This window comes from Physella acuta, unplaced genomic scaffold, assembly GCF_028476545.2.
Source record: "Physella acuta isolate Inbredline_101_S28 unplaced genomic scaffold, ASM2847654v3 ptg002079l, whole genome shotgun sequence".
Taxonomy (NCBI): domain Eukaryota; kingdom Metazoa; phylum Mollusca; class Gastropoda; family Physidae; genus Physella; species Physella acuta.
In genome coordinates this window covers 42711-70207 of record NW_026733581.1, presented here as the reverse complement: position 1 = coordinate 70207, position 27497 = coordinate 42711, and the positions used below count along the sequence as shown (strand labels likewise).

The following is a 27497-nucleotide window of genomic DNA, read 5'->3' as shown; positions in this document are numbered from 1 at the left end:
GTTTGTAAGGAATGGGAATAGTAAAGAATTACAAATCCACTGGAAAATATTTTTTGTTCGAATTTCTTTTACCAGAATACTATACACGAGTTCAAAGAGGGTGTGTCTAATTTCGAAACTTTCTGCTACATCCGACCATAGGAGTAGCTAAAATTATACTTATTTACTTAGACATGTATTGATGTTTTTGCAATGTTTGTTCGTTTGGTTATTTTTTATCTAAAAATTTATTTTTTGTCTTGACAGAGATCTGAAGATGGAGAATATAATGCTGGATACACCAAAGAAGAATATCAAGTTGGTCGGTAAGTAGCGGGGGGGCGGGGGGAGGGGGGAGGGGGCGTGTGCTTGAGAGTGGGGGAAAGAATCTGGAGGGTGGTGCTGAAGGATGGATGTCTTTGTCGGTGGGGTAGGAATGTAAGTATCAGAATGGTGCTGGGAAACAAACATGAGTATTTATGTGGCTTTACATAATCGTAAACAAAACAGCATCTTTTCTCTCGTAAGTCACAGTGACTTTAAAGGATTTTTTCTCCATTTCCTACGCGGATTGTGGAGACTATCATAACCTATCTATATCCCCAAAACTAACTTTAACCAAGCCCTAACCCTAATTATAATCACAATAATACCCCCCTTACCCCCCCCCCCCACCCCAAATCGAATCATAGCCCTATCGCTTTCCATATTGCTAATCCTAAACCTAAAGGGTCATCCATTTACGACGTCCACAATTGTTTGGGATTTTGGAAAAGTCCATACGCGTCCGCAAAAGTCATAGTCATTTTTTCGGCCACCCCCCCCCCCCCCCCCCCCGTGTGGACGTCATAATGGATGACCCCTAACCGTAACTAGTTCTATCCTTAACCCAAACCCTATTCCTATACCAAACTCTATCCTTACCCCTTTACCACACCTTACCACCAACCCGATTCGCATCTATCTGTAAATGAACGGTTTTGTTTTTTTTTTGGCTGGAAAGGTGATATTGTACAGGGGAGGTAAAAATTGAATACTAAAAGACACTAGACTCTCTGCTGGCCAGTACCCCTCTATGATACACTTGGATCTTCTCCACTTTACAAAACGGTATATAAAATCGACGTTGGTTTTCCTGGATAAAAAGTTCACAAACGCCCATACACACACAGGGACAAAAAAAAAACTGAGGGTAAAAATTGTCTATTCACCGTAACGCGGACAACTACCCTTGATGAGAGCAAGCGGGACAACTCAGAATACGCGGGGGATAAATGAATGTCAGTCAATAATTAATGGCGACGGCGTATCCAGCTTAATCACAGAGAGCGCGGAATCAAGTGCGCTACTTTGGATTATATCATTGAGCTAATGTGGCGATTTATCCGGATGTGGTGGGTTCTGTGGGGTTTATTTGTCTGAGTGTGTGGGGGGGGGGGGGGGGTAAGCATTTGTCTGTGGTGGTATTTGTCTATGTTGGTGCGAGTATGCGATGGTATTTGACTATGTGGGAATATGTCTGTGGTGGTGGTATTTAAGTGCAGTGGTATTTGTCAATGATGGTAGGAGTATGTGATGGTATTTTGCCTGTATTGGAAAATGTCTGTAGTGGTATATTTGTAATGGTATTTGTTTGTGGCGGTGGTATTTATAGTCGTATTTGGTGGTGGTGGTGTTTGTGGTGGGTGGTAGTTGTCTGTAGTGGTATTTGTCTGTAATGTTTCTTTCAATCATTTGTCACACGTCGGGGTGTCTGTTCCCCTGAAAGTTTCAAGTGCTTTACAACCACCACCCCCCCCCCCCCCCCCCCAACAAACCCTCTTAATAAAATATGTGAACGAAGTCCTTTTTGTCAGTAGATATTTGTAGGTAGATTATATCCGTAGGATTTTGTGAGTAGAAAAAATAACATGAATGTCGAACCAATCATTAATGAGAAACAACATTGATGAGTTACCATATTAATGAGAAACAACATTGATGAGTTACCACATTAATGGGTAACAACATTGATGAGTAACATCATTAATGGGTAACAACTTTAATGGGTAACAACATTAATGGGTAACATCATTAATGGGTACCAACATTGATGGGTAACATCATTAATGGGTAATATCATTAATGGGTAACAACATTAATGGGTAACAACATTGATGGCTAACAACATTGATGGGTAACATCATTAATGGGTAAGAACTTTAATTATTAACAACATTGATGGGTAACAACATTAATGGGTAACAACATTGATGGGTAACAAAATGACCGACTAAAACCTATAGAACAAACCTACTATCGGACCTTATCAGCTGTTTCAACTTTAGGCCAGGTTTAAACACCCTGTGTTTCTTCCACGAGCAATCAAGATGATGTTATCGTTTACAGTCAAAACACCACACCATACCTCATCAGCTATCGAGACACTGCTATATCCTACGAACTACACACAATAACGCTATCTCCCACAAAACACACATCAAACCAACCATCACCAGCAATGACGACTCCAGTGTCTCCCACAAACCACTCACCACACTGCTGATAGCTCCCACAAACCACACACCACACCGCTGATATCCCCCACACACCACACCAACCCTCATCAGCAACGGAGACGCTGGTATATCCTACGAACCACACACAATAACGTTATCTCCCACAAACCACACATCAAACCAACCATCACCAGCAATCACGACTCTAGTTCCCCCCCCCCCAAAAAACCACACACCACACCACTGATATCTCCCACAAAACCACACACCACACCACTGATGTGTCCCACAAAACCACACATCAAACCAACCATCACCAGCCATCAAGACTCTAGTTTCCCCCCCCCCCCAAACCACACACCACACCACTGACATGTCCCACAAAACCACACACCACACCACTGATATCTCCCACAAAACCACACACCACACCAACCATCACCAGCCATCAAGACTCTAGTTTCCCCCCCCCCAAACCACACACCACACCACTGACATGTCCCACAAAACCACACACCACACCACTGATATCTCCCACAAAACCACACACCACACCAACCATCACCAGCAATCAAGACTCTAGTTTCCCCCCCCCCAAAACCACACACCACACCACTGACATGTCCCACACAACCACACCACTGACATGTCCCACACAACCACACACCACACCACTGACATGTCCCACAAAACCACACACCACACCACTGACATGTCCCACACAACCACACACCACACTACTGACATGTCCCACAAAACCACACACCACACCACTGACATGTCCCCCAAAACCACACACCACACCACTGACATGTCCCCCCAAACCACACACCACACCACTGATATCCCCCACAAACCACACCAACCATTTGACCCTATCGACTGAAGTAAAAGCAACACAAGATTACAGCCCATGCCTATACTTAACGGCCTCCACGGTGACCGGCAACCGGCGAAAATTGCCGGTCAACGGTCTGGAATCAGGCGTTTCCGGTGGTGTACTTCCTCTCCTCCGGGTCGTGTCGCCCAGATTTATACCGGCTGCACGTGGTATTTGGCGGGCTTGTTCTGATGTCTCTATCTGGTTCCTGTTGCCTCCTGGCTAATTTGTGCGGTTTATTCTTAGCCGGCTTTTGAAGTCAATAGGAGCATCGTTATTCCGGGGTGTTTTGATGGTGTTTGTAACATGAGGCCTGGTGTAAGTGAATACTCAACATACGCATACGTACACACATACACACGCACTTGTACACTTACACATACACATACATGTACGCATACACATATTACAAAAATATGTTCACATCAGCGCATGCATACATCATACACCCGCATAATCCTACACTCATAGAACCACTCACACGTATGCACAATAAACACTATAGACACCTACACAAGTAGGCTACGTGTTGAATAGGCACCGGACTACACACTAATCATAGATAGAACTACACATTATCGTTTTATTTATTTGATTCCGTGTCACATGTATAAAATGCCATCGCCTCCCATCATATCCCGCCCCCTCCCAATTTATATGCCAAATCAGCTGTTTCACTAGCCAGGCCTTATGAGTACGAAAAGGACTGTAATCCTAATCAAAGGGAAGTAATTAGAGAAAAAAAATTGATTTGTTTAATCCAGGGGAGATAATATATTTTTTTAAAAATCCTAAATTGAACAGAAAACAATCTGTTTACATATTTAATGCAGAAAAAAATAATTAGCTGACTAAATGTCCATAATATTGATCCATTAATCTTAGGGAAATAACTGCATCGCTGACATCTGCTTGTTTAAGATCACCCAACTATTATTCTCTGCTCAAATCGAACCTCAAACTTCGCTACCCTTTTTTTACGTTAAAAATATCCGCCATTCTTCCTCCTGTACCACCCCTACCCCAATATCGTCCTCAGCAGAATGTATTATCAACGCATCCCATCAGACCTACGTGGTTGGACATTAACCTTCATTTCATACTTGACCTCGGAGGAGAAGCTAAAAAAAATTGCTGGGGAGCGTGTTCTATTTATATAACTTTCTGCATACAGCTTTGAACAGACGGAGGCAATCTTGTAAGTGACGTCACTTCCGTCGTGACTCGAGTAAGGCATGAAAATCTGCAAGCAACATTAGTTTTGCTAACCACTATTTCATTTTACTAGAGGTTGTCTGCTGTTGTTGCTGTTAATGTTGTTGTTGTTGTTGTTGTTTTCACAGCATATCCGTATAATAAAGGGAAGGATTTAATTTATTCACTGATGTGCATGTAAATGAAAAGTCTATAAAATCTGCTAAAATATTTTCGTTTCTGTAGATAAAAAAATGTGTACACATGGCTAGCTAAAAAAACAATATCTCAGATTAATCGATGAAGTGATTGTGTTACAAAATTAACACCATCCATTCAGACGACACTCTCGCCCATCCTGACTGCACTCCCATACATCATGAGTACACTCTCACGCATCATAAAAGCACTCTCAAAAATCCTATGTGTGTGCTCATACAACTTGAGAGCACTCTGATACACCATGTGTGCACTCTCATATATCATAATGCACTCTCGTAACCATTTGCGGTCTCTCATATATCATGAATGCAAGAAGTAGTCTTGTTCTACCAAAAAATATTTCTCCTTAACCAACATATAAATAACGAGATTTTAATATAGAGCATAAATTGAGCTTTCGTAGAAAACCATATTTCTTATACATAGGAAAGTGAAAATAAACAAGTAAAACCTTATTTTCGACAGTGTGGGGTTCTTAGTTCTAAATGTTCTTTTTTAGTCCTGTTTCATATCTGTGATATATCTTTTCTTAAATTTAATATTAAAAAATTGTTAGTCTAGCAACCTGATCATTACGGGTCGAGTATTTTTAAGACGTGGTAGACACGCTTTAGAAACATGACCTAGCTTTTATGGATTTTTGTAGCCCATATTAGATGCGGTTGTTTTTTTAAAGTCAGTAGACATAGTAGTTAGTCTTAAAAATGTGACTTGTTAAACCTGAAACAGATAACACGGACTACGATACCCAACACTAGCCGTCAGTGTTTAATTCAGGCAGTTGTCCCACCCCCCTCCCAAAGCATGTCTACCGCCCCCCCTCCCCCAAAGAAATATAATTTATACAGAAAATATATACTTTTACCAGTGTCGTCATCCCCCCCCCCCGCACCCCTCCCTCTCCGTCCCATCCCGTTACCCAAAATGTTCAAGTGCACCCCCCCCCTCCGGCTCAGCCAGTACTAAAAATAACCTTTTCTTAGTCTCAGACTTAACAAGTAGCCTACTGAATAAAGATTACTTTTACAGAGGTGAATAAAGATTGTCTGAACAAGAATGCGGTTGGTGGGGGAAAAGGAACAATTGACCTTTTTTTAAAACAGAAAGAAGAATTTTTTTTAAATACGATTTCATTTTAATGTAATTTTGTTTCTTTATCTAAACATTGCCCCTAGTCTTTTCCCCACAATCAAAATTAAATTTACGGTGGTAAGGTTAAGCAGAAAAAAAAACTAAAAACAATGTGGACATACTCGTAGGCCTACATCTAAACTATTTTAACCTTAGACCACTCTTATTTAAAAACTCGGATCTGCCGCACACAGTTTTACTAAACGGAACAACCCACTAATTTCAACTTTTATTTTTACTTTTAAAAAATCTGGCCAATGTCTTCTGTATGCTCGTATCGACTTACATGTTAAAATTGTTAGCTTGCTCAAGTCGATGGCTTCTGTCATTGGCCAGGAAGAAATTAACACAATCCCTAGACAAACGAACGAATTATCCACTGTTCGGCTGAGTCATACTAAGCAAATAATCAATTCTTAAGCTAAAAACAACAGAATATATTCAAAACGGAAGTGGAATCCACAATATTATGGAAATGTATCTTTTTTCCCCGCAGATTTCGGCCTTAGTAATACATTTGCTAAGGATGAGTTGATGAAAACGCATTGTGGGTCGCCTGAGTACGCTGCTCCTGAACTCTTCACTCCGGGAGAAAGATATGGCCTTGAAATAGATATATGGAGTTTGTGAGTTTGAATTTGTTTAATTTTTCACCTACTGATTAATAAGGTTTTTTTTTTTTTTTTTAAATGGCACTTTGATATTTTAAGAGGTTGAGGGGGAAAAAAGAAAGTTTACAGTTGAGTTTTTATATCTGTTCATTTTCGGAAATAGGCCAAAAAAATGATTTTTAGTCTTATAGTTTTGGCTTGTTTTTCCATGGATTATAAATGACGTCACACTTATATAGTCATAGGGAAGTTTAGACTTTAACTAAGAGGCCACACTTTGACAATTTAAGAAGGCTTTTTTATTTTATTTTCAATGTTAGTAAATTGAAATAAAAATAGATTAATAGACATGTTGACCCAGCTAGCGTGTGACGTCATTTGAAGAGTGGGGTTTGGCTGGCTCCTGTGATGATCATGATGGGATGACATACTGTACTGTTTATTTTATGACCTCAGTTAGACAACTTAGGCTTTTTTTCATTGTATAATCGGATTTTACAACAGTGTCTGCCAATTATTTGTTAAAATTTTGTTTAAAAGTGTGAGTGATATATATATATATATATATATATATATATATATATATATATATATATATATATATATATATATGACATTAAGGAAAAAATGTACAATTAATCTCAAGAGCACTTGTTGTATGATCACAGGGGAATTGTGATGTATGCTATGTTGATTGGCAAGCTTCCATTCACCACGCCTTACACAGACCAGTACAGAAGACAGAAGTTGGTCCAGCAGATGGAGAAAGGTCTGGTTGAGTCTCACAACCAAGAAATGGCACACCTTTCTGCAGGTCGGTTGTCAGCTCAAGTTTTGTTTAGTGAAAAATAAAATTCAACTAAAAGGGTTGATCCATGTTTTTTAACATTGGGGTGCTTTATCATTTTGTTATATTATCTTATAGAGATATTGGAGGTGGTGGTATTGAGTAATATTATATAATTACTTCTTTGATTTTCTTTATTTATATTTTTGTTAAATTGGAATGGCATGGGGAATAATTTGACACATCTGGTCTACACATTTTATTTCCTTTTACTCAGTATAAGATTTTGAAATAGCATCTAATAATGTACAAAATCCCTAAGCTCACAATTATTAATCAATGCAATTTTGATAGTAGGAGCCTCACTAAAAAAAATTTCAAAGTTTTATTTGTCAATTAAATAATTTAAAAAAAAGAAAATACAGTCTAGAAGACCATATAAATTGGCCTACCATACAGTTTTGATTATTATTATATGTGTGAGCATGGGGGGGGGGTGGAGCTAACCTGGGGAAAACTGTCTTAACAAATATTTTCTTAGCCAGATTTTTCGGGCCAAGCCTTGCCGAATCTTACACTTAAAACAAACACAAAATGAGAATAAAAAGTATTCTTCCATAGATTGTCAAGATCTGCTTCACAAAGTTATTGAGCCTTCACCAAGCCTTCGTTTGCCTCTACTGGACATGGAGATTCATGTGTGGATCACTGAAAATGCAAAGAAGCCATTTTTCCCATTCCAAAGTTTTCCTCGAGATAAAAACATGCGAGTCCAGGTACAGAGTATAGTTTTTCTAGAGATTTTTTTAAATTTTGGCTTTGCAGAAAAATCTTAGCTACATGTAGTTTTAACTGTTGTTCTTATTTATTTTAAAATATTCGTTGTATGTGTAAGCTGGTCATGAGTTTATGAGTTTCCGGAAAGTGAGTAGACTGGTATCGAGGCTGCCGTGGTCAGAGTCACACTGAAACTGAGTTACAGAAACAGGAAATAAAAATATGAAACATTAATATGTTAAATTAATTTTTTCTTTTGTTTTTTAGCTTTTTACTTTTTAAATAGTTTGTTAAGTCCATACAAGTTTTTAAATTTTGTTTATTTGATTCGTATATTTAGTGATATTTTTAAGATAAAAGCAAAGTTTAGTACAGCCAGAATAACTGAACTCTCAACAGATTTGAAAACAAAATAAAATCTAACACTTCATTAATTTTTAAATATTTTGTTAAAAAGTTTGAATAATGTTGATTATGTATTATTTTCTGGGTGATAATGAAAAAATATTACAACTCTATGTAGTAATTAAAATTTATTTTAAAAGCTAATTAATGATTGGATGTCAAGTGTGCATTTAATTGTTCTAGGTTGAAGATAAATGTATGAAACTTTGTGTGCATCATAGACTCCTGTATTATTAAAAACAAAAGGTTACTCTGTGGGTGTGGTATTTTATTAGTTTGCATCTGTTGAGAGTTCCTCCCTAAAAATTCTGTTTGCATCACTTGGCTCTAATCTATTTGCTATCGGTGTTGTATAAACAATATAGTCTGTGTGTGTGTTTGTTTGTTTATTTGTGTGTGCAAGTTTTTGTTCTGTTGGTAAAGTTTGTTTAGCCATTGATTACATGTTATGTACCATTTCATCCGGCTCTTTCAAAAAAGACCATTTGGATTTAGGCTGCAATTTGACATGAAAATGGAACATACTTTTGTTAATAAACTTTAAATTTTATATTATATTGTGTTTTTTCAGACATTCAAAGAAAGACAACTTTTTTTTTAATTTAACAGCACTCTTAATTATATTGTTTTATTTATTTTTCAAGCACATTTGTCTAAAGCATTTAAAAAACTCACAATTAATGTTTCCATGTTCAAGTTATAAAAACAGAGCTAATGTATTTTTTCTACAGGTATTTTATAGAAATATCATAATTTTCCCATCATTTTACTCATGCTTGAATGATTATTGATACAGCTTAAATGTTACATTGATTAACATTACTACCTTTTTATACCTTTAATGCAAACATATTTAGCAATTTCAATTAGGCTTTATAAAAATAATATCAAAATACCAAACTTCTATCAATTTTTTTATTATTAATTTTCATTTGAAATATTAAACTAGGAGAATATTTTTTTAAACTTTTAGTTCCTAATATACTTTTATGACGACACAGTGGTTTGTCATCTCATTTATAAACTATTTTTAAAAACTAAATTTTTATTTTTTGAAGAAGCATACTGCGTCTACTGAGGTGCATACAAAAATGAAAAGAATTTAGCAGCAGCAGTTTTGAAATTTGTTACTCGTTACCATATATAATATTGTCTTGCCCAGTATTTTAATATGATTTTTAGAACATCATCTCATTTTTAAAGATTGACGTAAATTACTGCCATGATGTTGATGGGATTGGATGGTTTATAAATATTATTATATAATCTATTATATATGTAAGATCAGCTTCAGAAATCATAACTTTTGTCTGTATTTAAGACTATTTGCTTTTTCAATTCTAGTTCATTCTATTTATCTTTACTGTTAATAATATTTATTATAAACCTATTAGGCCTTGTTCCAGTTTCTATCTTTAAGAACAATTTACAGAGATTGTAAGCTATTTGATAAAAAAAATATACACTATAAGCAGTAAAATTACTTATTTAATACTACATTATTAATTAAGGAAATTCTAAACTTGATTTATTACTTAATGTTAATATTTTCTGTAAATATATATTAGTTGTAAATATATATTAGTTAAAAGACAAAAATAGTAAAGAAAATATATCAGGGTTAATTGTCCATTTCTTTTTACTAATTTAATCATCATCCTCATCATCATCATAATGTTTTGTTTGTCGCCCATCCCCATGACGGCCTATCCTGCAAAGGTGCAGGGTTCCATGACTAGTCTTGAAGAAGATGAGGTAACTCTCACAAATTTTCATACATCATGTTTCTGAGACCTAGTAAAGCTTTGCTTAGACCCATGGCTGTGCATTGATTAGTGGTCATCATTTTTTAGTACACAAATTAAACACTGTCTAGATGAAAAATATAACAAACATGGTCGAAGTGTTTTTGCTTCAAATTAAAGAAAAGACCAGTTTTTTTAATGGATTATTAGAGCTTATTTGTTAAGTACTTGACTCATAGTTCAGCCATGAAAAACAGAAAAGCTTGCTCTTGTTCTCATGGCATCATTAGATTGTTTGTGTCTTGTTGTTGCTTTACTGTACATCCTTTCAAACTAATTAAATAAGATGTTCTATATCACATGATGAGATGAAAACAAAAATCTGTTGTCTAATTACCGGAAAAGTGAAAAAAAAATGACAATGGGATCTGCAGTAAATCAAGCTTTCTGTTTAATTTCCACTGTTGTCCTCATGTCTTAGGCACACTTCATGTACTACATCTGTTTGTGTATCCATCTAAAAATGTGCTTACAGTACAATGATCGGGTAGTTGGATGCGGATATGGATGTCTGTTCTACATAGTTGTTGCCACACACACACGGTCACATGGTGGGATTTTAGTCTCGTTTTTTTTTAATCTGTCCATCATTTCAGTTATGAAAATATTTTTTTTTTCAAAAATATTTATTCACACTTGAATTCAGCTACACAGCAGTTCTCCCTTTTGTGAATGCCTAAAATCTAAGTTAAAGTGTCTGCGTGAAAATTGCAAAACATTTTCTGGGTGTTTATTTCAGCTTTTGATATAAGGAAGGCGGTGCTTAATTTTATTGAGCTGTATGCCGTTTTCAATATTCTAGTTTGCTGCTCACTTGGTTTGCATCATAATGATTGTTTTGAATGTTTGTTTGATTTTGGGCATCTTGTTTCCTCATGCTTGTCTTTTGTTTTAAAAAAAAAATCATTAACCTTTTAGGTGCTTGTCCCTTTAAGAAATTTGTATAACACTTGTCTGAATAGAAATAATGTACTACTCTGGTTTGTTTGTATTTTTTTTTTTTTACATTTATTTTAAAAATTCTGTTTTTATATTATGTTCATACAAATTGTTTTTTGTTTTGATTTATTTAAATAAAAATAGAAATTCACCAACAAGTTGTGTGTGAGCTATGTTCAATTCTCTCTTAAGCTTGTGCATCCACGATGAACCCTCAGTTATTTAAAAAAAAATATTTTTAGCATGTATATAAACAATGTCCTGGAGCTAACTATTGATATTAGGAGCTTTAATGCCAATTTTAAACTGTTAAAAACTGTTTTCTTTATATTTACTTCTTAGATGTTTGGATTGGCTGGTATATAATATTCAACTTAGGAACTGTATTTGCTTATAGCCTTATGGTTTTTATATTTATCCTGGATATTCTCTGCTTAAATGTTTTATATTTATGACTAGAATCCCAGTCTTGGAAAAAAAATAGTTAAAATGACATTATTTAAAATGTGTGCTTAAGCAGTACATGAATTTCAGTTTTGCTAAACCATTGAAATATTTTTAGAAGAATTTGGCACTATAAAATGTAACATCCTATAACAAAAAATTTAATAAACCACTTTCCTGTGTCTGTTATATCAATACTTGCAAAAAGCAAATTGAACCCCATGTCTTGTCATTCAGTGACCAAATGTTCTTGGTCATGATTTGTTTTGTTTTAAATTTAGAATGAGAAGTGTTGCTCGTCCCTACACATCTGCTGCCCTTAGAATGAAAAAAAAAACTGTTGAAACTTGACTGCATCTTGGGCATGTCCTTTAAACTTTTTTAATCTGTCCACACCAAACACTGATTTTTACAACCAGTCAATGCATTTCGTGTAACAGTGCCTATTTGCATCTAATTGAATTCTACTCTATTCACTTCCCCAGTCATCTCTCTTTGTCTCATACTTTAAAATAACTTTTTTTTTTTACTAAGATGAGCCTAACATCTCATTAATTGTAGATTTTGAAAAAACATAATTTTTGCCATGAAACAAAAATGTTAACTAAGGAATATTTAAATATATCAATTATAATCAATATTTAACAATAATAATAACATTTTTTTGAGATAATTTATTATTGAGTTTCATTTAAAATTGATCTTACCTAGTAAAATTGTTTGACTTTCAGTGGGTTTTTTTTTACCTACAATTTTGAATATCAAAACAATATATTTAAATTAAGAAAAAGCTTTTATTACTTGCTATTTTACTTTTTCAGACACTTGAGGAGCTTGCCACAGCATTAGGGATGAGAAAAGAGATTCTGGAGCAGAAAGTTGCTGAAAATAAATCAGACGAACATTCAGCCATGTTCAATATGATTTTAGACAGAAAGCGCCAGCAACAAGGTATTGTTTCCGTTTTTAATTGTAATTTTTTTTAACTACTCTATGCTGCTAAATTATATTTTCATGTCCAACAAAGGTTTCTCTTTTAATATTTCTTGAATTGAATCAAATATAAAACATGTTTTATTGTTTTACTGGAATTTTTATTGTAAATATTTGTATTAATCTATTAGAAATGGCTACATGATTGGTTTTTTACTGTTTGTATTTAATTGTTAAACAAAACTATCGAGTATAGCAAAAAGCCAAACGTTTTAATTGTTCTTAAATAATAGAAAAAATTACCACTCATAGTTATAAACTTACAATGATATTAATTATTTTAGGATTTTCTTTCTGTTCACTATTGATCTATTGGGTCTTCTATTTTTGGTATGCAAATAGCCTGATATATATGGTCTTATTTAAGATTCAAAGACTTATTGATTATTGGCTGTAATCAGCTGAAGCCATTCTCCCTTTTGAAACTGCCAGCTAGTATTGATGTGGGTACATGAAATTACAGGTGCATGTCTACACAATAAGCAAAGGCTTCCATCTTGTCTAATTGTCCAGAAATTTTACTCTTTCTATTTTATCCATTGTCGCTTTCTCTTTAGTTAAAACTTCTACACCAAATATTTATATTTAGAAATAAATATATATATATTTCCAGGAATATTTGATGTTGATCATACCTTAAAAGGTGAAAAGAAGGAACCTAAGAAAAGGTCCAAATCTGCACATACTTCTTCTAAGAAAGGTGGAGAAAAAACACAAATGTTGAAAGGTTTTATTTGATTTTTGTTTGTTTTGGACTTGTTTCCATTCTAAAATCATTTTTGTTATTATATTTGGTTTGTTATATTTAGCTTTACATTTTTTTTAATGTTTTGGATAATTTAAAGCATTAAAATATCTTTTTTAATTGTTAATTGTTGAATAATTGAGTTGTAATTTCAAAAAGATGAATTTTTTAATTGCTTTTCAGGTCCCCCAGCATTAGTTTTGTCTACAGATGACTCAACAGACCCTGCACAAACTGGAATCGAGCCAGAGACTGAGACTAAGTTCAGCTCATTTGACTTCCTCGCACTTTGCAGCACTCCAACATGGTTGGGTCCAGAAAGACGGAAATCTAGGCGGCGCTCCAGGTCACCCATGCCTTCCCCCCATATTCAGCAGCATGGGACCCAGGGTGTAAGTTCTCCATATCATCATTTCTTTTTTTTAAAAATAGAAACTCTTGATTTGCTTAGAAATTAGATATTTCATCCATTAATACAAATGGGTTTTCATTTTTAATTTAAACTCTTGATTTTCATAGAAATCAGACATTCTGTCAGCTAACACAAATTGATCTTCATTTTTTAATAGAAACTGTTGATTTTCATAGAAATTGGATATTCTATTAGTTAAAAAAAATGGATCTTCATTTTTAAATAGAAACTCTTGGTTTTCATTGAAATTAGATATTCTATTAGTTAACACAAATGAATCTTAATTTTTCTTTTCAAACCTCCTGATTTTTGTAGAAATTGGAATTTCTGTCTCTCAATACAAGTGGAAATACATTCAAAACAAAATAAACATTAAAATTTGTTTGCTTTTTTATTAAATTCACAAGGTAGATTTTTTTAATAACAAAATGTATCCAGAGAGTAGCAAAACTGGTCAGGTCTCCAAATAGGGTATCTAAAACAGTAAGTCAAGTTGAAAATGACAACTGATTCTTGAATTATTTTCTAATCAAAACAGTTATCCGTGAGAAACCAAATGAAGCGGGTACGGTATAAAAACAAATACTTTTCTTTTTTTCAAATTACAATTTTGTAACATTCTCAATATTATTACTCTTGCATTCTTCAGTGTGCAAATTTACTATATTTCATTGTGCATATATTACTTCAAGTACTCTACCCAGATACTCTTACATATCTATATCTATCTATATATATATTGATGTATATATTTATCCACTTGTACTCATATATCCAATAACTAGTGTGTTATTTTTATATTACATACTAATATTGCTTATTTATTTCTTTAACTAATCATAACTATTAATATCAGCAGTTTTTTTTCTTTATTTAATTGTGTTATTTTGTGGGAATTCAACACAAAACTGTTCAGTTTGCACCAGTAGTCATGTTAGAAAATATATTTTCTATTATATGCTTAGCAAATGGAATATCTTTGAATATGCTCATTAAAAGCTATCTTCCAAAATATAGACATTCAAGTGAAATGACTATTTTTTTATTATTAGAAGGATGGCTAAGTTCCCAATATGAGCCTCAAGTTAAGTTTTTTTAATTAGGTTTTTAGTTACAGAGGAATAATATATTTATATGAATTAGCTTTATTTATTTGAACTATAACCTACGTTCCAGTTATTAGATATTGCAAGAGGTGTGCATGTGCTGAAGAGGTTATTTTTACCCAGACTTAGTATTCCTATTGTCTTTACACTGCTGTTCAACATGAAGAACAACGGCTTGCGAAAAAAAAGGAATAACCAACATTTGTAACTCAAAAATCCATATCATAAAAAACGCCTATGCTTATATCAGAGAGAAAAATAATTCTGATTTTTTAAACTCCAGTTTTATTATATTTCTTTGTATTTTATGCTCTTCATTAGTATTAATTAAGAACTTGAGGCAAAAAAAATAACTTTGATCAGAATTTTGTTTTATAAAGAATATCGTGACCAATATGATAACTACTTATATAGTGATTTAAAAGAAGGGCAGTAATATAGTTAAAGCTTTGTTTCATCCCCCTTATATTGCATGGCACAATAGCAGCACTACATGTCTTTTTTGTTTAAGCCAGATAATTTTTATCCTTTTCATAGCAAATTCAAATTTTAAATTTAGTTTATTGAAAGAAAAAAAAGAAAATACTTTATTAACAAAAATAACCAAATCAGTCAAATATTTACAATAACTGTATATTTAATATATTAAAAATTATTAATATTTCAAAAACAAAATAATCTACTTATGCTGTTTGCTATAGCACTGCATGTTTTTGTGTAGAACAATACTTATGTTTGAAAAAATTCTATTTTATTTCACTTGTTATTTTACTTGTCCAAATATTAACTTCAAAAAGAAATTTTAAATATTAAACAACAGAAATAAAAACTTTCATAAAAGTTTTGAAATTAAATATGCTCTGAAAATCAAATTATTAATTTTAATGTTAAAATGAATAAATTACTATTATAATTAAATGTAAGTGTAGTTGTTGTTTTTGCTTGACTGTTGTTTTATGTTAGTTTTACAATCAAGATAGTTTTGCATTGAGATAGGCTGTAGTTGGTGGTTAAAACTTTAATATGTTCTCTTAAACGTAAGTATACATTATTATAAAACAATATTTAAAAGTCATGTAAGAAAAAAGCCTAGAATAAGTTTCACCATCTGAAAATATGTTACATGCCTGCAATGTCAATAAAGATAGCCTGTACAAATTTTAAAATTTTAAGTGATAGTCTTTTAAACATGGACATTGCATTAAAAATGAACAATGTATAGAAAAAAAGATTCATAAAGATTAAAGACATCATTATTTAACTTACACATTGATTTGAAATTATGTTAATTTATTCTGCAATCATGTTATTTATGTGAATTTCTTATTCTAACAGTATAAAAATTTACTACAGGCCTAGCAGTTGATTTTTTTCAAATTTTACAAAAATGTTTGATTATCAATCTAAAATATGCAGTCTAAAATGATAGCATTGAAGTTAATTTTATGTTGTTCCAGCACCATGATTCACTTTTTGTTTCACTTTTTCACATTTTAGTTTCTTTGCATTTCAAGTATTGATGGATCTGCGACAAAATTTTAAAATTTTAATCATCTAAATTTAACTTTTAATTCTTTATTTTTAAAATAATATTATTAATAGTATTCATTTATTGAAAGCGGTGAACAAAACAATGTCCTAAATCAAATGCAGTTTATTAAAAACGGAATTTTATAAATTTCTGACAGCAACAAAACAATATATATTTTGCATGTCAGTATTCACTGTACAATTTTTTACCACTTGATTTCAAATTAAAACTAAGTATATTTATTTTTCTGTAATACACATAAAATCACTTGTATAATTTATTTTTTCTTTTGTTTTTTTTTTTTTAATTTGATTTTCATAAAAGCACATTAACCTAAAATTGATTTCACAGGTTAGAAAATGGCACTTGCATAGTTTGCACCTCACCAATGTTATAAGTTTGCAGTCAGCACTGTTTTATTTTCATTTTCTGGGATGAAGCAAACAACGGATTTAAATTTCAAATTTTAAAAAATTTCAAATATTTTTTATAACAACAAAACAAGAAAATTTTTAATAAGATGTCACAGCAATTTGCTTAGGGTGATCAAAAAAAAAATTCATTACTTCACCTTCAATTAAGTCTAGTCTGAGAAAAATAAAGCATTTACCAAAATAGCATTTTTATATGTATTAGGTCTTAGTAGACTTTTTTATACAAATAACTATTTCCTTAAAAATTATTATACATATTTTTCCACCTATAAAAGAAGTTTTTTTTTTTAAAGCTTGCTCAGAGCCAAAAAAAAAATCCAAGGAATTATTTTTTGAAAATTACAATAAACAACTTCATTTCCATCTACACTATATTTTTTTTTACATATTTTTCTAGATGAAGAAAACACTATTTTTTAAATCTGTTTTACGACTCAGTCTTATTATTGAAATAACAATGTCATCTATTCAGAAATACATTTTAAGCAAAAGTTACATGCTGTCTTGATGGCATAATGTTCTTGCTATTGAGTGTAATACAAAGAAAAAGTCAAGTCGTTGTCTGGTAATATAAAACTACCACAGGGTTTTGGAAACATTTTTGTAAAGAATATATTTCAGCTGCATCATCCTCCTGAAGCTTCACATACAAAAAAATATTTATATCCTAACTTTTTTTTTCCTTTACATCTGAACAGGATTACATGGAGCGTCAAGCCATAGAAATGGAACGTGAAATGTTAAGGGAGGAAAGAGCTGCCGCTGCTGGACTCCTTTCTCCCAACTCAGCCAACCAAGGAAGTCAAAACCTTCACAACGACCACGCCCCTGTCAGCACAAGCCTCTCTGTGCCGGGTACTGAGCCTTCCAACTCTCAACTTGCCATTCGTCGGAGCTCTTCGTTTAAATTTTCCAGACGAAGAGCTCGATCATGCGGACCTTCTCACAGACCTAAAGGTACCTACCAACGCTCAGGTTCTATTGATCACCGCCCCGGGTCGGACGACATGCCTCAGCTAGCCAATCTGGCGCATTCTAAAGAAGGAAGCAGTGCCCCGATTATTACGGGTGATGCTAGCATCCTCCGCGGCACAACAAAAGCATCATCCCTAAAGATGAAGAACTCCCACCCATCTGCAGGGAGAAAACTCAGCGTGGACTTTGATTTAGCTAAACATTCAGCTATTCCTGACACTCCCAAAAAGAACATGCTCGCTGTCCCTGCAGTGGAGCCCAAGAAACAATTTCTTGAGGTTCCGGATATAGACCATCAAAATAAAAACTTTTTGACCGTTCCCAACCATGAGACCGGAAGCAACCCGCACATCTGTGTGCCGCCCCAGGAGGAGATCTTCATTCCATCGGAAGAAAGTTTATCCTTGTCTTCTGGCTCTAAAACTGTTACCAGACCAGGGAACTTGACTCTCAAAGAATGTTACCTTTCTATAAAAGAGGATAACCACAAATGCACACCACACATACTTCCTGTCAGACCATTCATACCAGGGTCCAACGGACCTCTGACTAACGTGGAAGTTCACTACGTAGACAGCTCTAACCCTAGCTCTTCTACAGATTTGCTTCGCCCCCCTGGTCATTCATCCATGAAACTGGATTCCCTGGATTTGCCACTAACGAATAGTGATCAAAATAAATCCCAAAGCTCGGAATTATTTTTTCTTGGTACGAATGATAAGCTAATAGATGATTCTTCTTTGGAGAATGTGCTGGAGGTGAAGTCCAAGCATCAGCGAAACAAGTCACGCCAAAAGCATTCACTGTTTGACTCCCCACCTTCGTATGAGTCACTGCTAAAGCTGCCATCCCCCAACTCCAACCACACGGTAATATACAACGGTCACGATGAAAGGGCTTTAGCTATGCAAACGGATAAATCACTTGTGTTGTGCAATTCTAGTGAGAATCGTATTCTTCTTGGAGCAGAGTGTCCCCCTGCCAATTGTGTTAGTGCTTCTAAAGATGGCATTTCAGATCTCCATGACCAAGGTATTTCAGATCTTCATGATCATTTCGATGGATTAATGTTGGCTTCAGAAGGCTACGATGAGTGCGACGATCATGTCGACAGCATGACGGAGCTTATTTCCGACTCATTCAGGCATGAAATTCTCACCAACGCCAAACCCACTGTCAGTACCCCAGTGGGAATAGGCGCCACCCAGAAGATAAGTCGGCAAAACTCGGCAGCCACCCCGGATGACGACATCCATTTGTCATCCAGAAAAGGCAGTAGTGGCGCGGCCAGCAAAAGTTCAAAGTCAGGGTCAGGCCGGTGGCAGGGCAGCGGAAAAGCGAAATCTCCCACCACGCCTATGTGGATGAATTTGAAAACACCGCTGGCCCGGATAGAAAGTTTCCACAGCGATGACTTTGATAATCTGAGAGACAGCGACAACGATGAAAAAGGTTCCGCCTCTTCCATGTCTGTCACCACCCCCACTGTGCCATGTTTTGCGTACAAATTGCATTTGATGAAAAAGAAGCAAACCAAGTTAAAGAATAAAAACAGCAGCAGTGATAGTGGGTGTGGCTCACTGCAGAACAATGATTACTCCTCGTCAAAAGTTAATCGAACGTCAGACAGAAAGCTTAGGCAGGAAGGGAGGTAATTAGAACTTTAACCTGTTTTTAATTTAATTCAGATTAATATTTCTGTTAATGCTTTGCCCTAATGTTTAGCATGTTCATTGAATAGGTAAATTGGTTAGATGTTAAAATTCTATCTTAAGTTCAAATGCTAACAAAATCTCCAGTGCTCCATGGAAATATATAATAAATTTTTCAGTATTAAATTAGAAAAAGTAAGGAATATGAGCCTTTTTAAAACTTTTATATTTTATAATTTTTATTTATTTATTATTTAATTTTAACATAATTGAGACTTAACAATTGTACAATTTTTAAAAATAAATGTTGTTAATTTTAAGAAAACTTTTTTTTAAAGATATATTTTCTTTAAAAATGTTTAATTTAAATATATTATTTTATTAATATATATTAAACTAAATGACTTATTTGTCATAAAAACATATTAAATTCTAAACCATAATAGATACAACCAATACATTTAATGCCATGTGATTGTTCCATTCTAGACATGATGTCACAGACCCCTTGCTAAGCTCAGGCAGTGAGACAGAACATCACGATGATTGTATAGACAGAGTAGGAGTGGCAGGCAAGGCTAAGGTTCACCCTATGGGTGCAGGTAGGTATTGTTGGCACTGGTCCTCCACTGGCTGCTGAACTAGCTCCTAGAGATAGATGAAAGTTCCTGAATCGTCTGTATATTTTATTATGCATGGCTCATACAGAGTTTCTCTAAATACTATTGTAGAACTTTTCATTGACATGCACATAAAATGACATTTGACAAATTTGAATTAAATTTATGTTGTTTTCTTTCTAACATTGCTTCTTTTTTTTTTTACCCAGTTTTGAGTGAAGTCATTAAAACTTTAACCTTTTTTATAGTCACCTTTTTTTTTTTTAATTTTTTTTTAAATTTTTTCCAATAAATGGTTAAATTCTAATTTCCTTTTTTTTTTTTACTTTCTGCCAGGACGAGGGTTGTTAGACCCCTTATTTCATTGAAAAAAAAGTAAATTTTAAATTTTAGCAAACTTGCTTCATTCAATTAGCTTTCAAATGTTCTCTATATACTTCAATTCAATATGCTGATTCTTAAGCTTTCCAACTATAAACAAATTCTATAGTTCTGTACGTTCTTGTTTTCCTGTGTAAAACTTCAAAATATTTTTTTTTTCTTATACCAATATGTGCATGTCATTTCTACATTTTACCTACTTATTAGTCATCAGGTGTAATGTAATTACTCTATCTCCTTTGTTAGCGAGAGTTATCTCTTTATAAATGCATGTTTACTAAAACAGAACCCTAAAGTTTGTTGTACAAGTGAAAAATAAACATATGTATGCCTAGCTTCTATTTATCTACTTTATGTTGAATAATTTTATTTGCCTGTTTTCATTCATCTATTTTCTCAAATATATTCAACGATGTGTACTGAACTTTTTGACATATAATACGATCTGCATTGTTAGTCTCTCTATTCCTATGCTTAGCAACTGTGCTTTTTCCCAACCCCCAGTTAACTATATTAGTGAAGTGTGTATGCAGTGGCATAGCTAAAATGTACTACTAGGGCTGGAAATTTTCTTTATATAATTTACATTTATGTTTATATATATAACCATAGGCATATATATATATATATATATATATATATATATATATATATATATATATATATATATATATATATATATATATATATATATATATATATATATATATATATATATATATAATAGCTAAAATTGAAGATCAAAATGAACCAGAGATAAAAATATTAAACTCAGTGTCTGCCCTATAAATTTTGAAAATTATCCTTCCCCCTGGTGCCTATATATCTATGCCACTGTTACAGAAAATGTGTACTGTTGGTATGCATCGTAATTATCATTTTGCTGCTTTGCAGATGACAGGGACACAGACCTGTTGAGTAAATCTGATACAAAATGTTTACCTTACACCAATGCAATCACCAGACAACCTAATCAGATCAAGGTAAGAGCTGCACAGACCACATCATTTTATTTGCACCTAGTCTGCCACCTTCAGAGCTTCTGCAGTAGTTAGACGTGTGAGGGCCTGGGCTATTATTTACCCCAACAAGTAACGGTCACAAAATGTAAAAGGCTTGTCCCCATATATAAACCTGTAAAAATGTTTCTTTTTGTAGCAGTTTAAAAAAATGTTTAAAATTGTGAATTATCATAAATGACAGTTTTATTAAAAAATTAAAAGTTTACTGCAGTTTTCTGTTCAATAACAACTAAGTACTTTGTTTTGTTTTTTTCATTAAATTCAATTATATTAATAAATAGTGTAGACTTAAATTTAAAAATGTAAATGCCATATAATTTGTAAAATAATTTCATTTTGAAAAAGCAAATAAATAAAAAAAGATCAAAATTTAATTGGCAGTATAACATTTTTATTTCAACAAGCTGTAACTATAAACATATAATGTTTCATTTCTTTTGTAATCCTTTGTGCTATTTGATATAATAATACTAATTTAATATAATGAGCAATTTATTATCAAGGTAAATAATACTAAATACCTTCTCATTCTGATCTAGCAGTTTTATGGGATTTCACCTGCTACATGTAATACTGAATTGTCGAACTTATTAAAACTAAAATCTAGTAGAACCACCAAATTTACCCCTTTTTATCAAATCACAACAGTCATTTACAGTTTTGCATGATGGATTTGCAAAGGCAGTAAACATTGAACTATTTAGGGGTTGTTCTGAACTTCATGCTAATCTTATTGCTTCTAATAGTGCTGTATCTCTTTTTTTTAAGTTTTGTGTCAATAGCTATAGTAACTTTTAGCTTTATGCATGAATGTTGTGTAAAGGCTGTAAGTCCATTTTGAATTAAATACAATTTTTTTTAAATTAGACAAGTTTAAAATTTTTACGTGTGAGTTTAAGTTCAGTCATGATTTTTGGATTTTATCATTTGAAATTAAAAAGTAATGATCAAATTCTCAATAAGTAAATTGTTCTAGATCTATGTAATCCATTAGATTCCACTAATTTACCAAAAATAAACATAAGCCTACCACATTTTCAAAAGGGCTAGATCATAGCTTAGATAAAGAGGCTTGGTTTTTTTTAGTGTCTACAAAAATTGATTTAATCTTTAAACAGAACAAAAAAAAAATAGGTAAATGCTTTGGAATTTTGGGCTACTATTAGTTTTTCTTACTTTTATTAAATCTTTTTTTTTCTACCTCTCTGTCACACACAATGAAAGGGAGATAACCAGCTTTTTTTAAACACTTATGCCAATAGAGATAACTGACCTGCAACATCATGTTTTTCAATCCATGAGTTCTCAGAGAATCAACTATATAATTTTTTGTGATTTTTTTTTTTTAAATCTTTGGTACTTTTTCAAACTTTTAAATCAGCCAAAATTTAAACACAAATTTTCTTCATTTTTATTAGGTTAAAAGATTAATACAACAAATAACAATTATTTCTTCTTTCCTTAAACTGCTTTAACCTAGTATGCTTTATAATTCAGAATCATAAACCCTACCTTAACATATTTTTGCCCTTTGATCAGCCGCAAGTACTGTAGGCAGGTAAATTTGATTTGACTGTTAATTTATGGTCAGGCTATGCACCTACAATCCTATTCTTTCCCTGCATTCTATATTTATCCTATTTAAAAAAGGATTATACTATTCCACCTCATTAATGTACTTATAATGTATAAATTAGCATGGATACATTACATATATATATATATATATATATATATATATATATATATATATATATATATATAATTTTTTATCATTTTCATAATTTTTTTTTAAACATCTCAGTTAAGACCTTTTTTGTGTTATAATCTTTAAAACTCAATGCTTGAAACATCACATAAAATGTGAAAAGCGCATGATATTCCTTTCTACACAGAATATAATTTTTGTTCTCCATAAGCATGCAAGAAAATTTTTCTAATTGGCTTAGTAGTGATAGAGTCCTACAAGCTATATTATTACAAGAGATAATTATATTCGGTCTTTAATTTTTGTTTTTAATTACATTTTTACACAAAAATTTTAATTATGACATGTTTAAAATATTTTATTTATTAGGCAATTAGAAAATGTGTTTAGGATTTGGTCTAAATTATTGTTTTCTGGAAACCACATTTTTCTTACGGTCAATATTTAATCTAAAAAAATCTATGCACTGTTTCCTGAACTAAAAAAACAAACAAAAAATGCATGATATTGGCATGTAGAGATTTATTTTCATATTTGTTCTCTTTAGTTTAATTAATTCTAAAAAATATTCTTGCTCATTCCTAGTGACTCTCTTACTGGATTATTATTATAGACAATTTATGTAGACATTTTATAAAACTGATATAAGTAGAATCAATTAAACTAGCTTCACACTTTTGGAAAGTTGAAATTTCCTTGTATATGATTCATATTATGAGTAATTATTTTATATTAACACATTTTAAAAAGATTTAATTTTGTGTAGCTTAAAAAAATCAAGGTTCCATTTTAATCATGGTTTTTACAACAGTTAAATTGGACTTTTTTAAAATGAGTCTTTAAAAAAGTGGAACCCTAACATTGTATTCAATCATATTGATTTGACAAATAGGTCCATCAGTGAGTTATTTTCTGTTCTTGTCATCAAAAGTTGTCTGATTTGTTTGTTTTTAGAAATTTCTCACTACTATAATAAAATTTGTAACTTAGTTTGTGATTATTTCACATTTTCAAATTTTAATTAACTTCAGAACAATATATATTTTTTCTTAGCATTGGTGTTTATTTTAAAGAAGCTTTGAACTAAACAAAGTCAAAGTTTAAATTTTATCTTTAAAAAAAGATTTTAATTGCGTGAAATTTTCTTTTCTTCAGAACTCAATCAACAAGTGTCAGAAAATAACACCAGGCTCAGAGGAAGGGGGAAAGAAAAAAATATTCACCAAAAATATGGCGTGGAGAAAAAGCTTTGCTCAATTTCTGAAGAGGAGGAGGTACCACAGCCATGCAGCGACCGCACCCCAACAGCAACAGCCTATTAGCCACCACCCGCTGTTGCACCAGAACCAACACCAAAACCAACACCAGAACCAACATCAGAACCAACACCAGCAACAGCAGCAACCTTCCCCCGGCAATAATAATAACAATGATTTAGCTCATGTTGACCCAACGCCTGTGTCCAGAAATGGCATTTCCGCTTTGGGTCAGCAGCCAAACAAGTTGACTGAACTCTCTACGGGGACTGAGGACCACACCGTAGTCACGAGCCAAGATGTAGATAATTTCAAACTGGCCACAGCACTCTCCTCAGTCCCAGTAGAGAACAATGTCATAGGTATGTTCTGTTAACTTTTAAAGGGTAACTCAACTTGCTCAGTATACTTTCGTTAAAAGTAATTTTTGTGGTGTTGTTACTTGTAGTCAAATACATGATGTACATGTTTATCACAATGACTATTATGAAACTCTTCATCCTTCAAACATCCTATAGTTTTGACTACAGTTTAATTAGGCCACGTATCTGCGTTGTGTACAATTTATGTTAGCTAAATGTAATTAAAATCTATTATTCAAATAATCACAGCTGTAATGCTTTGGGTAAAATATGCTTAGTCGTGTTTCAGCAATATTTCATCTATTACAGTGTCCTTCACACATTTAAAAAAAAATTGTTATTATTTATTTGATGTGTTTTTTTTTCAGAATGTATCAACAAATTGTACTTTTTAAAATCAAAACTAAAATCGAATTTATTATCTTCACCTTTATTTAACAATGTTTATCATCATTTCATTTTTTTATTACAATTTTTTATCTATTTTTCTTTTCAATCTCATAACAGCACCTGACTGGTCCCTGGGTTAGTAAACGTGTCTTATAAATTAAACTTGATATGATCTAATTTTCCCTCCAGAATTGATTGAGCTTCAGTCATCTCCCAAACTCCACTGCTCCTCTTCCCCAACAAGTCGTGTGTTTGACTTTACCCTCGCATCAGATTCCCCTAAGATGAAATCCTCTTGCCTCCTCGGTTGGGGTTCCTGCCGCGACTGTGGCAGAAGTGATATCTCATCGGAAGAGGTTAGCCCAGCACTTTTTCTTACAGGGGTTCTTCTAAGGATTTCCATCGACTCAGAGCACTGTTAAAATTGTTTTAAAAAATAATCAAACCTAACCTGGTCAGCACTAATCTGAAGTAGAATCATTTTTCAAATTAATTTAGAAACCTGTTAAAATATTTTTTTCCAAGCTAATAATGTCTAATTAATCTAAGAATAATAATTTTCCAAACTCATTAAGAACATGTTTGAATAATTTTCCAAACTAGTGAAGACTAATGAATCTAACCTGAAGTATCTGAATATTTTAAGAGCAACTTCATACAGAGAAAAGAAAGTAATGTTAATGTTAAATGCAAAATTATCATCTTAAGACTTATAATCAAACAGACAAAATATTTCAGAAAAATTTTCTCTTAAACTACAACTCTGTTGTTGATTGTTTCACTCACACACACACTGTATTTTCAACTAAAAAGTTCCTAATTTGTGCTATATGTGTTTTGCTGGCTTAGTTCAGTTATTTTATATAGGCTACTTTGGACTTTTTTTTTTGCTTTTTTTTGCACTTTAGCTTAAATAACAGTTATAAAAGTTATTCAGTCTAGTTTGCACAATTTTAATTAAGTTTTACGCCAGTTCACAAATGCTTTTTCTTTGCTATAATTAAGTTTTCGTTGTTTTTGTTTCTTATATGATAATTACTATATTTCAGGATATTGAATGCTTTACAACTCATGATCCTACAGCCATCAGCTTGAGCATGAAACCGATAGGAGAGAACAATTTACCAGAGAACTTCATTCAGACATATCAATATTCCCCTACATGACAGCAAGCCCAGCTTTTTAAACTGCGCATCACATTTTTTTAGACAATTCCATTAATAATTTGACAAGCATGGCTTCAAAACACAATTGTTTATAACGTTTATTGGCTATTATGAAAAGGAAAGAAACATTTTTTTTAGAAAAAGTTGTCTTGCCTTTGCATTGAGCCATAATACATTCAATTTTCAAGAAATCACAATAAAAATTAGCATAATAAACAAATTAACCTAAAGCAAGTAAATCGTGATAAAATTTTTGTACTAAAAAAATGTGATAAACATAGATTTGTAGTTTGTAAGATAATTGTTGAACTGTAAACCTTTCTACTCCATGTAGACAAATGAGCTCCAATAGCAGCGAGGATAATTTCAATACAAACTTGTTCAGCTTCACTTCTGATTTATCATTCACTTATTTATCATTTATATAGCACTTTAAATTTGCAGGGGTGTTAATTGAAGAAAAAGATTTCTGATAACAGCTATTAAACTTAAACGAACATTTTGTTCTATTTTACAGTTAATTATTTTATGTTGATAATTTTATTTTACAGTTAGTTCTTTAAATATCAGACTTTGGCAGAAAAGTTAATCTTATAATAGAAAGACTCTAAATTTCACATTTGAAAGAAAGAATGAAAAACTTAATTGTTTTTGTTGTAGAATTGCAAAATTTGATTCTACACATTATATTTAGCAACTTTTCTTTTCCCCTTATGTCATAGAGATTTATATTTCCTCTATTGAAGGTTGATAGGCAGTTATACATTTAATAATTTAAATCTGTTTTCTCATTAAAATAAAAAAAGTCAATTACACCATCAAAAAAAGTCTGCAATTCCAAAAATCAAAATTCTTTTAAATATTCTTTAAGTCCTCTATGCCTTGAAAATAAACAAAATGTATTTTGATTTAGCTTTTTTTTATTTTATGCCAAATTAATTTTTGCCTTCCATTCCATTTGACAATTTTAATTTAAAGACTTTTATTTTAACAATGTTCTTTTTGCAATTGTTATTTTTCAAACTTTTTTTTGTTTTAAACTGTCTAAACTGGATCTAAACATTTAGATATT

At 32.5% G+C, this 27497-nt stretch overlaps 1 protein-coding gene across 4 annotated transcripts; it reads left to right on the top strand.

Annotated features, from left to right (window-relative positions):
* The first annotated feature begins 250 nt into the window (after positions 1–250).
* LOC131932055 (uncharacterized) lies at positions 251–27294 on the top strand. Of its 4 annotated transcripts, none has more exons than XM_059288920.1 (14): positions 251–305; positions 6401–6530; positions 7184–7329; positions 7924–8078; positions 12494–12623; positions 13279–13365; positions 13594–13802; positions 14361–14387; positions 17592–19519; positions 20010–20122; positions 21416–21504; positions 24407–24869; positions 25449–25615; positions 26309–27294. In XM_059288920.1, exons 1-14 carry the CDS (start codon positions 257–259, stop codon positions 26423–26425), a joined length of 3810 nt encoding a protein of 1269 aa, XP_059144903.1. In that variant the 5' UTR covers positions 251–256; the 3' UTR covers positions 26426–27294. The 4 variants fall into 4 exon arrangements, with proteins under 4 accessions (XP_059144903.1, XP_059144902.1, XP_059144904.1 ...); XM_059288919.1 differs by having other exon boundaries at positions 13279–13392; XM_059288921.1 differs by lacking the exon at positions 14361–14387 and having other exon boundaries at positions 13279–13392.
* Positions 27295–27497: the final 203 nt, after the last annotated feature.

Bases quoted from the DNA above. Each gene is read 5' to 3' on its own strand.
- LOC131932055 (XM_059288919.1), top strand. From the start codon at position 257: ATGGAGAATATAATGCTGGATACACCAAAGAAGAATATCAAGTTGGTC. The intron at 306-6,400 runs GTAAGTAGCGGG...TTTTCCCCGCAG, and splicing joins GAAGAATATCAAGTTGGTCG to ATTTCGGCCTTAGTAATACA. The intron at 14,388-17,591 runs GTACGGTATAAA...ACATCTGAACAG, and splicing joins TGAGAAACCAAATGAAGCGG to GATTACATGGAGCGTCAAGC.